Source organism: Eulemur rufifrons, chromosome 16, assembly GCF_041146395.1.
Source record: "Eulemur rufifrons isolate Redbay chromosome 16, OSU_ERuf_1, whole genome shotgun sequence".
NCBI classification, from domain to species: domain Eukaryota; kingdom Metazoa; phylum Chordata; class Mammalia; order Primates; family Lemuridae; genus Eulemur; species Eulemur rufifrons.
Window position 1 is genome coordinate 12,389,162 of NC_090998.1, and position 16,787 is coordinate 12,405,948.

Genomic DNA, 16,787 nt, shown 5'->3' on the forward strand with positions numbered 1-16,787 from the left:
CATGTGCCAGGCACTAGGGCCCCTGTTCTCCTTTCCAAGCTCACTGCCAGTCTGCCAGAGAGGGCGGTGTCAGAGGCCCCGTGATGTAGCAGAGTACCTGCAATCTCTCAGCCGATGGGGAGGCAGTCTCGAGGGCACCTGGGTTATAGAAATGGAACTAGGGCTGGGGAAAGATAGACTCTGTCCTCTATCTCTTTCAGTGAAGAAAAACAAGGAATTTTAGCAAATTTGAACATTACTCCAATGCCTAGGACAATGACTGGCATGTAGTAGACATTTAATAAATGTTTATTAAGTGAGCAACTTAATGTATTCTTCAATTATGTCATCCTAGTGGCTGATAAGCTTTCTCATTCTATTATAGAAAATAAAAGTTATGGGAGTCATATTTGGTAGGGTAAGCCAGGCTGCAGCTATAAATAAACTCAAAGCTGTATAATGGCTGTAAATGCAACAGAAGTTTGTTTCTTGCTCATGCTCAAGGCACATGTTTCTGGTTAGCAGGTGACTGTCCTGCACTGAGTTCAGAGGTTCAGGTTCCTTCCATCTCGTGGCTCTGCTATCCCCAAAGGCCACATTGCTAATAGCATCCAGTTGGCAGAAGGGAAAAGAGAATGGACTAGCACAGACAGGAGGTTTATACACGCTAAACCTGTAAGGGTTGCACATTACTGTGGCTAGAACTCAATTACATGGCCACAGCTAATTCCGAAAGATGCTGGCAAATGCAGTCTCTATGTGTGCCCAGGGGTATACTAAATTTTGAGCTACATTGTGAACATCTGTGTCATCTTTGAAGTTACATTCCCAAAATGCATCTGTAGCCCAACTTTGAGATCCAGAAGGGCTGGTACAAGATTCCATGGTAAATTTCACTTGGTTTAAGTCCTCTTGCCAAGGAAAACCAAGTAACATTAGGAAAAGACTTATGCTTTTAACAATAAGTTAACAAAACAGGATATGATGTTATATATTCAATATGGTTCCAACTATGTTAAATGTTCTTCATAAAAACTTGGAAAGAAGGAAACATGACAGCTCTTTAATTGTGGTTGCCCTTTAGGGATGAGATTATCAGTAGTATGTTTTTAGCCTGCGTCTATTAAACGTGTATTACTTTTTTTTTTTCCAATTTGGAACACTTCCTGTTGTTTTTGTCTCACAATGTATGAGCTTCCTAAGAGTTCCATCTCTCTGCCTGCAGATTTTTGACTCACTGAAATGAGAATGTGCCCCTGAGAACTTTGTGTGCATGTGCTCTTTCCCTGTCCACTTCACTCATGAACTCATCAGCTCTGTGCCAGGCCCTGGTGGAGACGTCAGGGACAGATCACGGAACAAAACAGACGAAATCCCTTCTCACAGACCTTCCACTCCACTGGCGAAGCAGACAATGAACAATGTAAAAAAGTGAACTACGTAGCACATAAGATGCTAAATGCTGAGAATAAAAAAATAAGAAAGGGGATATGAAATGTCAGTGGAGTAGAAATTTTACATAGGGTGGCCTGGGAAGGCTTTCCTGGAAAGGAACCTTTAATGTAAAGATTTACTAGCTAGTACAGAGCTAGGCAGGAGACCCTTCCTTGTAACTCTGTCTTATACCTGAAATTTATCTCATTTTTTGACCAATCCCAATACTCAAGATTCTATTTATTGTCATCAGTCTGCTCATTGTCATACTTATCTGGGTGTTCTGACGTAGAGTCGTATCTGCTACGCTCTCTCCATTGTGAGTTGGAAGGAGACTTGCAGATCTATACTTCTTTTAAAAACATCTCTTCACATCTCTTCATTCTTTCAGATCTCAAGGATTTCTTCAGGCTATGTCTCTAAAGCTTGTAGCAACAGCGAATTTTCTTTTGCCCATGCCTGACAGACTATACTCTGACACTGTAAGACTTTAGTTGACATCCTGGCGACACTCCACAGTTGTCATTCTACACATGAGTAGAGAGAGCGTGTTTCTTCTCTAAGGTCGTGTCAAACCATGACTAGAAACGGCCCATGTGGAAAGTTCAGGTGACAGCCGACCTGCAGCCTAGAGTGGCAGGTGCTTGCTCTGCAGGACTGTAAGGAGCTGTGTAAAGAAAGGGTTATTTTTTGGAGTAAAAGTCATTTATTTCAAATGCAGCAAGAAACAAGGAGAGGTGGCAGAGTGTTACTCTGTAGAAGTACAAGCGCTGGTAGCATGTTGCAACATGGTTTCTTCCTCTGTCCCAAGTGCCTCAGCCGCTTCTCTTCCCTTCCCCATCTTGGCAGTGCAAGAATTCTCCCTCTCACCCATGCTGAGACCTAGAACCTGCGTAGCGAGTCACTCACCTGCCTCTCCTCTTACGTTGTAATAGTCATTGCTGCATTCTCCCAGATCTGCCGGAGTCGGACGCTGCCGGCCTCCACTGCCGCTCCGCGCCTTCTGCTCTGCTCCCTCCTGCTGGGATCTGCTCCCCGTCTTTGCCCCATGAATCCTGTTCTCCCCTCAGCGTGTGCCAACAGCCCGTATATGTGAAGTCTTCCCGCTTCCCTTGATCAGAAAGAAGGGACGTCCTTCCTCACCCCTCCCCTGGTGCTCAGGAACATTTGCCAGGTCAACTGATGTAGTAAAGCTGAGTTGTCACTGCAGCCCCTCTCTGCGTGGGGAGTGAGACGGGCCTCTGCACTCCAGACCAGGTCCTAGCGTGTCGTGGGGGGTCATCCAGCGTGGCGTTCAGGAGCACTCGTGTGGCAGTAGCAGTATGTCAAATTTGTAATATTAACGTCATCTTCGTTATCATCCCACGTTGAGGGGCTTGGTTCTTTCTTCAGGCACAGCCTAGTGGGTGTCACCTGTCCACCAGCTCCAAGGTCTGCTCTCTACTCTGTGTGTTCACAGACGGTTTGGGCGCATAACCAAGGGAATTATAGAACACATAGTTATCTAATTTTACATGTTTAGTTACCTTAGCTCAGGTTTAAAAATACGGAGTGTGTCATTTCAGTCACACAAACTTACTTTTACTTTCCTTTTATCCTGGACATTGGAAAGGGAAGGCGGGGTTAGTGGAGTGGCTCATAGATGCTTCTCCGCCCCCCCACCCACTGCGTCTGCCAGCACGGCTCCTTCTGCTCCTCTCTGAAGGCAGTAGGAATAGTGGTAATAATATTACAGCTGTCATTTCTAACATACTTACCACGTGCCAGGTCTGGAATAGACATTTGACATACATCATCTACATATCACAGATAAACTGAGGTTCAGCAACTCAAAACGTAGCGTGTTCAAGGTTACACAGCTCTTGCAGGTAGAGCTGGGCTGCAACTCAGCTCTAAAACCCGCCTTCGAGACTCCACAGCCATGCTTTTCCTACTCTTCTTTTTCCTTTCGTGTTGATTCTTTAAAGGCCTGTTACTTCCAGCTCCTGTCCTCGTTCATGCCTAACGTTCAAACACTCTCCTTTACCTATGATTCCTGTACAAGTCTCTCTTCATGGTGTCACAGGGTACTTTTACGCTTCAAAAGCAATCTTTTTAGGATGAAGTCACACTTAAAAAGAAAAGTAACCCTGAAGACCCTACATTTACATCCTTAAAATGACAACTCTGCCTGCTTTAGGGGTAATTTTTCCATATTCCCGGTCATGTTTTTGAGAAAGGGGCCTTTTGCCAGTGTCTCGGAGGACTGCGCCAGTAGTAAAGTGGGCAGGGAGTGGACTCGCGCTGAGGGCCTCGTCCTCCCCCAGCACGCTGGCGGGATTGCAGACGGAGTCCTGGGTTAGTCGGAGAGGAAGGGCTGGCATGCCGGGTTACGGAACAGCCTTCTCAAGGAGGCAAAAAATCTCAGATGACTGTGTGCCCTAAACTACTGCCTTTCATGGACTCCCAGCACAGCTGCCCCAAGGAACAGGGAGGAGTGGGACTTCTGCCCTCAAGTTTTCACCTTTGCTTGTGATTCTTTTTCTTTTCCTGATTTGCTGCCTTTAGTGCCACTTTCAAGGCCTTTGGTGGCGGCAGGCGGCCTGTAAGCTGCCTGACTTTAACATGTTTAGTTTTAGGAGCTGCTTAAAGATTTGGGGATTTCTTTCCCACCTAGACATGATGCCAAGGGTAAGAAGGCAGAAGGCAGAGTTGGGCAAGTCACAAATAGTTATTGAACAAAGTGATGCAATTCAAATTCCTGTGGTTCTGGTATCTCTTGATTCTCCTGAGGACCTGAATAAAATTTGTTCCTTTTCTGAGACATTTAGATACATTGTTTGAACAAAGGAAACAGGGTCACTTCAAAATGTCCATTATGTGGAAATCGATGCCATTCAGCCTGTGGTGTAATTAATGAAAACATTGGCGACAGTCTGCCCCATTGTTTGTCGTTGTGCAACAGGAAGCGGCAGACTGACAAGGCGCTGGGGAAGGCTGACGTCATTCAGAAGGAAGCAGGCGTGCACACAGTGGTGACTGCCCCCTTCTCACCGCACACCCAGGCTCACCTGAGCGGGTTTCGATTCCTGATGGATGTGGAGATGTTTGATTTTGCCATTTGATTTTTGACGTCGATTAGTGATAGATTTTTATTTCCATTATGGCCAGAAATCGTTCCCTTTAGATCATGGGTGTCACACAGTTATAATTCACCAGGCAAAGTGGACCTAACTATGGAAAAGGACATATCACCAGCAGACTTGAGTTGCTTTGGACAGTCATGGTGTGGTGGCCCTTGGAATCAGGAGGTCTGGAGTTCAGTCCTGGCCCCGCTGATCCCAGCGTGTGAACTGGGCAAGGCGCTCACCCACTCTGGAGCAGTCCTCGTCTCCAGCAGCAGGGGCTGCGACTGATTAGCTCCGAGGACCCTTGCAGCTCTAAAATTCTTTGTCTAAGCCCCCTTGGTGAGTTCAAGCATTATGAAATGTTTGTACAAGTGAAATGTCAGAGTACAAAGTGTACAAATGGACTTTGCCAGTGAAAATGTCATTCAAGTTTATCTGCTAACAAGTAGTTTATTCCCTTTGGTCTCCTCTCAGTTTTTGTTTTGTAAATGTCCATGTCATGTCTGGGAGTTTGTTATTTTTGTTATTAGAAAAGTAAACACCAAAGTATTTTTCTTCTCTACTTGAAAACATTAAAAATTGCCATTTAAATTCATCTGTGAAGGATTTTGGAAAAGTATTGAACACATTACTCCACATGGTATGTGTGTAATTGAAATGAATTGACATTTGAATTCATTAGCTCTGTAGAAAAGATAGGCAAAGGTTAGGTGAAAAGTGTGGGTTTGAATTCTGACTTCACTGCTAGTGTAGCTTATGTGACCCTGGGCACATTTTGTCATATTTAAATCTCCAGTTCCTCATCTTGAGGAGGAGAATAACATTTTCCCTGTAGAACTGTTGTGAAGAATAAAGATAATGTGTGTAAAGTACATAACATATTTAGTAGACAGTCAATGCATAGTAGCTGTTATCCATAATTTTATTACCCTAAATAAAATAACTAGAAAATTACTGAACATTGTATACTGAGTTCTCCTTACCAAGTTCTCCTAATATGTGTATAGATTACCAAAAGGAATAGTTTACCAATATGGATTTCAGTTTTGTTTTTGTGAGAGCATGTAGACTGAGATTTGCTAGAGAAGGATTTCTCGTCTGACTTACAGATCAATGATACGCACATGAGAAGAAATGGCAAGTATTTATTCTTACAAGCTGCCATTGCAGACTGTTTCCTTCTGAAACAAGGTCACTGCAGAATGTCCAGTATGTGGTAATTGGTGCCATTCAGCCTGCGGTGTAATTAATGGAAACATCTGCCCATCGTTGTCCGTTGTGCAAGAGAGAAGCATTCAGAAAAGACTCAAGATAGAGAACTCCCCGCTCCTGCGTGGGGACGGTGACGTGGAAAAGGAACAGGCAGCCAGAAAGCACGTAGTTGACCCTGAGAGGTTTGTGTCGCAGCCTAGCTTACCCTAACCCTTACAAACTGTCCGAATCCCCACTAGGGGTCCAGTAGCGAAGGTCTGGTGACGCTAGAGACAGAGGGTAGATTAGGAGATGCCACACCTCGATTGGCAGCGAGGGGCCTCCTCTTCTCTGGAGTGGAGAAGCTAATGAGAGTCAAGGACCAAATCAGGGGGCAGCTGGTGTATGAAAGCTGGAGCAACTAAACATAAGCACTAGGTCTGTAGAATGGAAGAAAGATCTTGAAGAAGGTGTCTCCAGTCAGAAGCAAAAAATGATAACTATGTGAGGAGATGAATATGTTAATTAGCTTGGCTGTAGAAGCCATTTTACTGTGTGTATGTATATCAAAACATCCTGCTATATACCTTAAATATGTAGTTTTTAGTAAAAAAAAAAAAAAAAAGAATACAGTCGGTGTGAGTCTAAGAGCAAGCATGGCAGGTGCCAGGAGACTGCTGAGAACGGGTATCTCACGCTTCCTTTTGGGGTTAGTTGACGTGCGGTACTGTTAACGTAACAATCCAGGATTGGATGAACACACTTGCTAGCTTGGACCAATCCTCTTTTGGACTCAGCTATGACCTTCCTTTATGGTTAAAAATGTTTTCCTTGGCCTCAGCAATTTGTTTAGAGCCACTTTGACAATGTCTAGTCCAGGATTGCCAAATAGGTTTCATCATCTTTGTGAACTCTGATCATGGAAGTGGCCATCTGGGGTTCAGTGTCAGGAGGGGTTCTGAGTCCAAGTCAGACTTAAGCAGCAATCACGATACCTTAACTGATGTCTGTCATGGGTATGGGAAAAGGAAGTAAATGTACTTGAGTTTATGTATTATTTTTTAAAAATTGAGAAATTTTTAAAAATTTAAAAGTATAAAATTTTTTTTTTAATTTTCACCGTATACAATTCAGTGGTTTTTAGCATACTTGCAAGGTTGTACAGCTAATACCACTGTCTAATTCCAGAACATCTTCATCCCCCTAGAAAGAAACCCTGTACACATCAGCAGTCATACCGTAATCCACCATTCCCCTGTCCCCTCCCAATCTACTTTTCTGTCTGCGGATTTACTTATTCTGGGCATTTCATATAAATGGAATCATATGATTTATGGCCTTTTGTGTCTGGCTTCTTTTACAGCATAATGATTTCAGGGTTCATCATGTTGTAACTTGTATCGGTATCTTATTCCTTTTTATGGCCGAATAATTATTCCATTGTGTGGATAGACCACATTTTGTGTGTCTGTTTATCAGTTGATGGACATTTAGGTTATTTCTACTTTTTGCCTATGAAGAATAATGCTGCTGTGAACCTGTGTGTACAAGCTTTTGTGTGAACATGTGTTTGAGTTCTCTTGAGTATATGCTTGGAGTGAAGTTGTTGGCTAATGGCAACTTTACGTTTAACTTTTTGTGAAACTGCCAGACTGCTCTTCAAAGTGGCTGGACCGTTTTACATGCCCACCAGCTGTGCTGGGGGGTTCTGGTTTCTCCACATGCTCACTGACATTTGCAATTGTCTGCCTTCTTATTTTAGCCCTTCTAATGGGTGTGAAGTTGTATATGTTTATGGTATTCGTGTTCATTTCCTTAATGACATTGAACATCTTTTCATGTGTTTACTGGCTATTTGTATATCTTCTCTGGAGGAATGACTTGAGCTGTAATTGCGAGGCCAGATATTGCCGTAGGGACAGTACTAATTGATATAGTTAGGCTATCTGCTTTCTTTTTTTTTTCTGCTTTGTTTTTTCTTTTCTTTTCTCTTTTAGAGACAAGTTCTCACTCTGTCACCTAGGTTAGAGTGCAGTGGTGGTATCATAACTTACTGCAACCTTGAACTCCTGAGCTCAAGCAATCCTCCCGCCTTGGCCTCCCAAAGCATTGGGATTACCAGCGTGAGCCACTATGCCCTGCCCAAGGGTTACTTTTAAAGGATGGGAAAGATGAGTGACTTTTTAAATGCAGTCTTCATGAAGTCCATAAGCCGTCTTTGTTGTTTTTACTATTTCTTTTAAACTTAAGTGTCTTAGGGATAGGAAAATGAAGTCTATTGATCCTATTGCATGAATTTTGTTAACTGTGGGACACAATTTATGTACTCATTTTCCCTTTGACCCATGATAAAGTTATTAAACTTGTTTTTGACCATCTTGTACATATGTATAATTTAATATTTTAGAATTTTGTACAATGTACAAAATTGTACAATATCTTTATGAAGCTCTTACTGTTATATTGCACATCTTTTCTAACTTAAAATGATAAGCCCTTGTAGTCTGTATCACTACTTTGAAAGGTTTACTTTTACTTTGAAAGGAAAATTACATCAAGCATAACATCTTTCATAGGATGACCCACCTGCCCCAACCAAACCAGCATCAAAGCTTATTTTATCAAGACATTTTATGTAACAAAAGTGTTTGAAGTAGTGTACTGTTGTTGGAGAGAATATCATTTATCAAAGCTCCTGTGTTTGCTTTCAAAAATAAATTTTTTTTTTAAGAGACAGGGTCTTGCTCTGTCGCCCAGGCTGGAGTGCAGTGGCCCAGTCATAGCTCACTGTAAGCTTGAACTCCTGGCCTCGAGCGATCCTCCCACCTCAGCCTCCCAAAGTGCTGGGAGTACGGGCATGAGTCACCATACCCAGCCCAAAATACTTTTTGAAAAATAAATACGTATGTATTTTTATTTTTAACTATGCGGGCTAGCATCAAACAGTGGTAATAATTACTCATTCTCATGGCTGAACGTATAGATCAAAAACACATGGACTTGTAGGTAAATAATGATTTCCATTATTACATAGTATGAAATGATTCTGTCAGGAAACTGTGGGATGAGTAATGTGACTGTAATAAGATTTTCAATAGCAGAAGTTCAGAACAAAAATAAAACATGTTAGTGAAGAACGCAATGGTAAATTGTCATCAGAGTGATTGTGTATGCCTTAAAGATGGTAATAGAGATGAGGACTTTACAACTAAGATATATTGTGTCTATTTGGATATCTGAAAATGTCATCATTTTTTTCTGCTTCTGTTTACTACATTTCTTAACCTTGTTTTTCCATCCTTCATGTAGAAGAGATTTCTAAACAGTTTCAGTTCACATACATTTTATCATTTATGGTTTTTTTTTTTTTCGGGGGGCTCTTCTAGGTGTTTTATACATATTATCTCACATTCTACATTGAATCCTCATGTCAACCCCATGAGGTAGGTACTGTCATTATCCTCAGTTTAGGTACAAAAAGGCTGATGGTCAGAGAGGTCACAAAGACAGCCAGTCATATGCAGAAGCAAGATTTTGACCCAGTTCTGATACCACTGTTTTCATTCGAAAGCTGTATATATTTAGTCATAAAACTGGAGTGGTTACTTAGCCTCACATTTAATTCTTTATTTTATTCTTTTTGTAGAGGCTTTCTCTTCTTCTCAAACTCTGAGTCACTAAGCTCGAGCTTAGGAATGACTTCAAATGTCTAAACAGGTCATTTGCAGGGTCCGGGAATGTCCGGGTGGTCTACCCACACCTAATGTAAAAGCTCTGGCTAAATCTTGGCCAGAGGCCAATTCTCAGCAGGTGAACTACTGAGAATTTAGGCCAATGGGACAGAAAGCAGCTGGGCCCTCTTCTGCCACTCCAGCTCAGGCAGGACAAGAGCTTCCATGAACCATGGAACAGGACCCTGCTGAGGTTAGATGTGCAGCCTCAGTAGGCATTGGTGTCATGAATAGCCACTGCTCATTTGGCATCAATAACTGTCCAAAGGATAAGCTTCAGGACAATCTTGATGATGAGTTAGAAGCCTCCAGGGTCCTCAAAGTGATTTGAAAACTGAACAGAAGTTTTTCCCTTCCACACTGTGTCAGGGCTTCAGCAAAGGAGTTCTGTTGTGACAACTGTCTGGTTAACATGTAGCTACTCTTTTTTTCCTGATCTGGTCTGACTTACTTAACAGTGCCCAAAGGTACAATCTTCAGACTAGTTTTACTCTTAATACCTCCTTGGCTCCTTTGTCCCAAGAGGACCAGATCCCACTTCTAGGTGATCTCCTGCAGGACTCTTCCCCAGCCCCTAACCCATTTCCAGTGGCTCTTCACTGGCCCCCTTCTGCTCTTTCTTTTTTTTTTTTTTTCTTTTTTTTAATAAAGTCAGCTGATGTTTAGTTAAGCAGTTGGCCCACTTTCCTATAAGCGTTCTTAATTCTCCTTTTAGAGATCTTAAAAGCTAACTTTTTTCCCCTTAGGAATTTAGTAATTGAGTTATCTTCTTAGGGAAGACAGAGGCCCTGGGATAGTTCTTCTGAAAAGATCCCAAATTTGAATTTTTTCTTAATATTGAACCATAAGAGTTCTTTATATATTCTGGATATACATCTGTTATCAGATGTATGTATTGTGAATATTTTCTCAGTCTACAGCTTGTCTTTTCATTTTCTTGATGGTGTCTTTTGAAGAGAAGTTTTTAATTTTGACAAAGATCAATTTAACCATTTTTTTCTTTTATGGTTAGTATTTTCTGACCCTAAGAAATCTTTGCCTACCCCCTAGCCAAGGTTTTTCTCCTATGTTTTCTTCTAGAAGATTCACAGTTTTAGCTTCTATATTTAGGTCTGTGATACATTTCATATTGATTTTTGTGTATGGTGTGAAGTGTAAGGGTCCAGGTTCATTCTTTCCCCATATGGATAACTGGTTGTTTTAGCACAAATTGTTGAGAAACCTTCTTTTTTCCCCATTGAATTGCCTTAGAACTTTTGTTTAAAAAAATCAATAGACCATATATGCTTAGATCTGTATTTGCACTCTCTCCAGTTTCATTGATCTATATGTCTCTATGCCAGCACTACACTATACTGATTCCTGTAGCATTATAGTTAAGTCTTGAAACCAAGTACTATTTATAAGTCTTCAAACTTTATTCTTTTTCAAAATTCTTTTAGCCATTGTTTATACTTAGAATCAGCTTATCAAGTCCTATAAAAATGCGTTTTAGAATTTTGATTTGGATCGCAGTTAAATCTATTGATCAATTTGTCAAGCATTGACATCTTAATGGTATTGAATCTTCCAATCCATGAACATGGTATAGTTCTTCATTTTTTGAGATTTCCTGTCATTTTTCATAGCAGTGTTTTATAATACCAGTGTAATGTTCTTGTACATATTTTGTTGAACTTTTCCCTAAGTATTTCACGTTGCTGATGCAATTGTAAATAGTATTCTTTTATTCCATTGTCTATTATCCATTGTTGTATAGAAATACAGCTGATTTTTGTATATTGACCATGTATCTTGCAACCTTGCTAAATTCACTGGTTTTATTAGTTTTTGGTAGATTCCTTAAGATTTTCTAAGTAAACTATTATTATGTCATCTGCAGAAAAAGACTATTTATTTCTGATTTTTATGCCTTTTATTTCATTTTATTGATTTATTGCAGTGGCTAGGACCTCTAGTACAATGTTGAATAGAAGTGGTAAGAGTTAAAACATCCTTGCCTTGTTCCTTTCACCAGTAACTATGATGTTAGCTGTAGATTTTTCATAGATGTCCTTTATCAGGTTGAGGATGTTTCCTTCTGTTCCTAGGTTGCTGAAACTTTTCGTAATGAACACATGCTGAATTTGTTGAATGCTTTTTCTGTATCTGTTGGCATAATCATATGATTTCTAACCTTTGTTGAAATGGCAGATTACTTTGGTTGATTTTCAGATACTGAAAAGCTTGTCTCCTTAAGATAAGCATCACTTGGTCATCTTGTAGTATCCTTTTTGTATGTTTCTGGATTTGACTTGCTAATATTTTGGGTCCATCTATGGAGTGGATCAGCCAGGTGGGCAAATGGGTCCACCCCATCCATATGAAGTATTTAGAACAAATTTGAGCACATTCTGCAGATATCTAATACTTTAGTAAAGCCTGCAGTTATATCCACAAATAATCTCTCCTCCTTTTTCACCTGCCCTTTGAAATATACTGCCACCAGAGAGAGTATGTAGGGCAAGGTTTGAAGTGTGACTTTGAGTAAATGATGAGTTCTTTGAAGGCAGGGGCTTTATCTCATTCAGTTCTACCAGTATAAGATTAAATTCAACTAGTGTTGCAGAAACCCCAAATTACAGTGGCTTATAAAAAATGAAAGTTTATTCTTCTCTCTCAGGCCTGGTCCTGCTCTTACCCAAAAACATCCTCCTGGACCCAGGCTGCTTCTAGCTCTCCTGCCCTCCCAACCCAAGGATGTGACCTTAGTTACTCTCAGTCTGCGTAGACGGCACTCACATTTCAGCTGCAGCAGAGTAGAGTGAGGGATGAGGAAGAGGAGGAGGACAGAGTGCCTGCCAGCTGACTTTAGGAAGGTACTCAGAAGCAGCCATGAGCGGACTTCCAGTGACTAGTCATGTGGTCACAGCAAGGCAAGGGTTTTGAGGCAAGCATCGTGGAGAATAAACAGTCGTTTGCTCTCTGTTGGAAAAGCAAATAGTTTGTTCATTTAAATGGGTTTCTTGGGAAGTTCCTGAAACAAAGTTTTTTGCAGCTTGTATCTTTTTGGGCCTGAGTTTCCTGGAATAGTAAAGTCATGTTAATAAAGACAGTGGAAAAGAAGAGTCATGTTCATGTGCACAGTAAGCTGTGTGGGTCTAAACAGTTTTGGTTCTCCACGTTTACGTCCTTAAGACCTAGCATGGTACATGGCACGTGACAGTCTTCAGTGCACGTCTGTTGACTGTATGTTAATAGCTCACACTTGGCGAGTGTTTGCTGGGTGCTGGGCGACACAGTAAGTGCTGTACATGAAGCATCTCAGTTAATCCTCGGGACAGTACTGTAAAGCAGCCACTGTTGTCCCCACTACTTCATAGGTGAGGAAACTGAGGCTTAGATAACTTTTCATTCATTTATTCAAAAAATATCTATTCAGGACCTGCTATGTGCTAGGTGCTGGGGCGGGGTCTAAAACACACCAAAATCCTTGCCCTCATAGAATCCCCATGTAGATAATTTTCTAAAATCACACAGATACTGGATAGAGGGTGGCCCTTAAACCTAGGTAGTCAGACTGTAGAACCTGCCATCTTAACCACTGTTTGGTAGATGAATGGACTGATGGGTGTGGTGAGCAAGAATCGTAACTGTCCATTTCCCCACTAGCTTCCTGGCTGCGCCTTAGCTGCAGCTTGGGTGGTTACATTGCCCTGTCTTCAGCTGTGTCTTTTGAATGGCTGTGGAGTATTCAGTGAGGGGACCTTAGGTAGTGTCATAATACCTCTGTTTATCAAGAAGAATACAATTAGTATATATGCTGTCTTGGTAGAATCTATGTGTAAAAAATGGAAATAGAAAAGGCAAATATGGAAATGTCCCTAGATTTTCAAAACGGTGATTCAGAATTGCGTTAGATAATTGATTTACTGCCTGAAGTTATGTCAGATGTGTTAGCGTAAGAGTGCAGCTGGTGTTCCCGGAGCAAAGGTGGGGATTATGGATCAGGGAGTGTTGCCTCGAGACCAGAGGGCAAGGACATCAAAGATAGGCATCACTAGTCTTATTATGTGTTTCTAGATATTAAATTCTTGCTTTGCACCAAGTTGAGACTTTCTTTACAGCAATCAAAGAATGGGAAAAAATTTTAAAAATAGTTGTTTTCCCATCGTGTGACTCAGTGTTCTTTAATGCCATGCTATGTACCAGCTAAAGTCTCATGTCCCACCAGTGATAAAGTCTCTTGCTTAGGAAATACATGTAAAAGGGAGATGCTGGACTTAAGAGATTGGTGGGGGCACGTCTGGGCTCTGTCACTGTGAGACCTTGGAAGTCAGGCAACCTGGTTTCCTCCTTCCTTTTCTTTCTTCCGCGGGGTGTAATGGAAGAGAATCGTGAGAGACTGACATACGCGTGTGTGAGCAACATGCTTGAATGATATGTGTTCATCTAAGCATTAAACATAAAGTGGCTTTGGACAAAAGCTCTGGGGACATTAAACATGGCCCCCCGCCCCGCAGCTAAGTGTGGAAATGTGGAGGGGAGGATATGCCATTTGCACAAATACCTTGCAAAGATGTTGTGAAAACCGATCAGGTGTAAGTCAGGGGATGGGTTGATCGCCAAGGGCTTTGGACGGGTAACTTGGAGCCTTGGAGGCCATTTCAGATGAACTGCTCGAGAGAGTCTGTCTAGTCTGGCGGGGGTGGGGGGCACAGGGCCGGGAAGGCCCCTGCCAAGTGCAGCGTGAGGCCTGAGGACGTGCTGAGCGCCGGAGCAGGCGGCTCAGTGAGGGTTCCACCCGCTCCCGCGGCCCACGACTGCCGGGTGGAGGGTGTCTGGGTGCTGAGCGCATCGCCGCTCGGAAGAGGCCTGGCACTTGGCTGTCAGGGGCACCGTGACCTGCCGGCTCGCCACCTCCAAGGGACTGAAGACTGAGGGCTGCAGAAACCCCCGCAGGTGCATGTTGTTTCTGCATTATTTGGAGTTTCCCATTCAGATGGGCTTTTGCTCTCCCTGTGCCCCCTCCCACTAGCTGCCGCTTTTGTCCCCAGCCAGCAAAGGACCAATCGGCCAATGTTGGTCTAATGTCATCCTGTAGTCGCCCCTTCTTCTTGTCCCCTGCCCCCCACAACATCAAAACAGACTCATTATTTTTTCTTGGGGCTGACTTTGGTCTCCTGTGCTTTTGTTTTTATCACAGCCAGTTTCAGAGGCTCCATGGTAGTGTGTTGAGTCTGGCCTGATGCTGGGGTCAGGGAGGGGCCTTGGGCATCTGGGACAGAAACGTGGTCTTGGTAGTTGAACTATTGCTTCCCTGGTCTGGGAAGGAACCATGGGGCGGACGCAGGGTCGGGGTGGAGAAGGGGCTACAGGGGTCCGACATGACGGAGCTTCCCTCTGCCTGTTTTCTCCAGGTGATAGGTCCTGAAGAACTTTATCTGGGGAAGAGAAGCGGTCACAAAAGGGGAGGCCGGAGCCTGCAGTTTGCTTAATGGGGGAAAGGGCGCACGAGGCAGTCGGCGCAGTTTGGCCCTCGGTGGTACCCGCCATTGTACGGACTGGAGCCTGGCTGGCATGTTTGGCCCTGGCGGGAAGAGCCACCCCTTCCCCCGCAGTGGTCCCCGTGCCCGCTAAACTGCAGCCTCCTGGGGAAGAGACGGAGGGAATGCAGGAGACGTCCCGAAGCGCCCCTGCGCGTGGCAGCCCTGGGTTCTTGTGTTCGCGTGTGTTGGCTCACTCAGGCCCCTGCGCGACCCTGCAACTCTGGGATTGGTTTCCGGTTTTTTGCAGATGAGGTCCCTGAGACACACAGGCGAAGTATTCGAGGTCATGGGGCAGAGCCAGATTCGAACCCTGGTGTGTCTGGTCTCCACGCCCAGGATTCTTTCGTGCGCAGACAGAGACGGAAATCTCAGAGTCTCAGAAGCTATAAATAACTCACAGTCCCAAAGCCTAAAGGCTGGGACAGTCCTCTCTTCCTCCCCTCCTAAAGAAGGTTCTGGTGCCGCAGTTGCTGTAGCTGCGTCTGTGAAGGGCCTTTTATCGCCCCTGTACTTCCCGTAAAACTTGTCAGCTTCCACGTGACCTGTGGGACTCTGTCCCTCACGTGCTGGACGCCTGACCCTGTTGAGAGGGGTGGAGTAGACAAAGTTTGATGTATTTTACTTCTTTTTCCCGTCCACAGATGGACCTGTCTGTAGAAACCCTCTTCAGCTTCATGCAGGAGCGCCAGAAGAGGTACGCCAAGTACGCCGAGCAGATGCAGAAGGTGAACGAGATGTCGGCCATCCTGCGGCGCATACAGATGGGCATCGACCAGACCGTGCCGCTCATGGAGAGGCTCAACAGCACGCTGCCCGAGGGCGAGCGGCTCGAGCCCTTCAGCATGAAGCCGGACCGGGAGCTCAAGCTGTGAGCGGCTGCCTCGCTCCGCCGGGCTGCTCTGCGGAGCCCGGGACACCCACGCCCCAGGGACACGTGGAGCCAAAGTCTTGCCGCGTGCCCAGCGCTGGAAGCTCCCTGGAGTGGGCGTCAGGTGGCCCGGGGCTGGCCTGCTCTTTGCCCCGGTGCAGTCTCCCTGTGCGAAATGATCCAGACTAACTCTCGGTGATAACCGAAGTTGGAACATTTGAATTATTAGGACTTCTTTAAAGAACTCTGCATTAACAGTTGTTTTTATTTTGTTTAGATTTTTTTCTATTAGAGTGTGTATAGTTTAGCTGCCGGAGTGCAGACACAGAGAGGAGAGAATAGTGTTTTAAGCAGCTCTGTGTTCTCGATGCGCTCGAGACAGTTTACTCAGTAGGCTCTGTGGGTTGTGAGTTGCAAACATAAAAACTCATTTGATCTCAGTGTGTGTGTCATTCCTGTTCCTGCCCTGACCGTTTCTGTCACGAGACGTTATTTGGGGCCTGCCCCATGAGACATGGGTTTCTCGCTGTGTGCCGGGTTAGGGTGTCCCTTGCATGTGGTCATCAGAGACTGAAGTCTTCCTTTCCACACGCTCAGCAGATTCACCTCCACTGATAACTGGTTTCCTTGACGCAGACATAGTTTAGGTGTCTTGTTATTACATCAACACTGGCAGGACTCCAATTTTTGTAACAAGGTTTTAACCAACATTTGTTTTTCCTGGCCCAGTAAACATGTTGGACATTAAGGCTTTGACGGCGGACCACAGAGATCACTCACCCAGCAGACATTTACTGAGCCCATTCACATATTGGCCAGCGATACAGAAATGGCTAGACAGCCTTTACCTTCATTTCTGAGGAGAAAAATTCAAAATGTTGCTGAATTTCTGTGGGAGTTTAGGAAATGAAGCCATTTGAGTAACAGCAAAAGTGCTTAGCGTCGTACT

General features: G+C 43.7%; 1 protein-coding gene across 2 annotated transcripts in view; it reads left to right on the forward strand.

Moving 5' to 3' along the window:
* The window catches only part of BORCS5 (BLOC-1 related complex subunit 5), a 78,593-nt gene extending 62,674 nt beyond the window's left edge, over window positions 1–15,919 (forward strand). For both annotated transcript variants that reach the window (XM_069490248.1, XM_069490249.1), the window contains one exon: window positions 15,612–15,919. In XM_069490248.1, the coding sequence (XP_069346349.1) occupies window positions 15,612–15,842 (231 nt within the window). In that variant the 3' untranslated portion in view covers window positions 15,843–15,919. The remainder of the gene's footprint in view (window positions 1–15,611) is intronic.
* The last annotated feature ends 868 nt before the right edge of the window (window positions 15,920–16,787 follow it).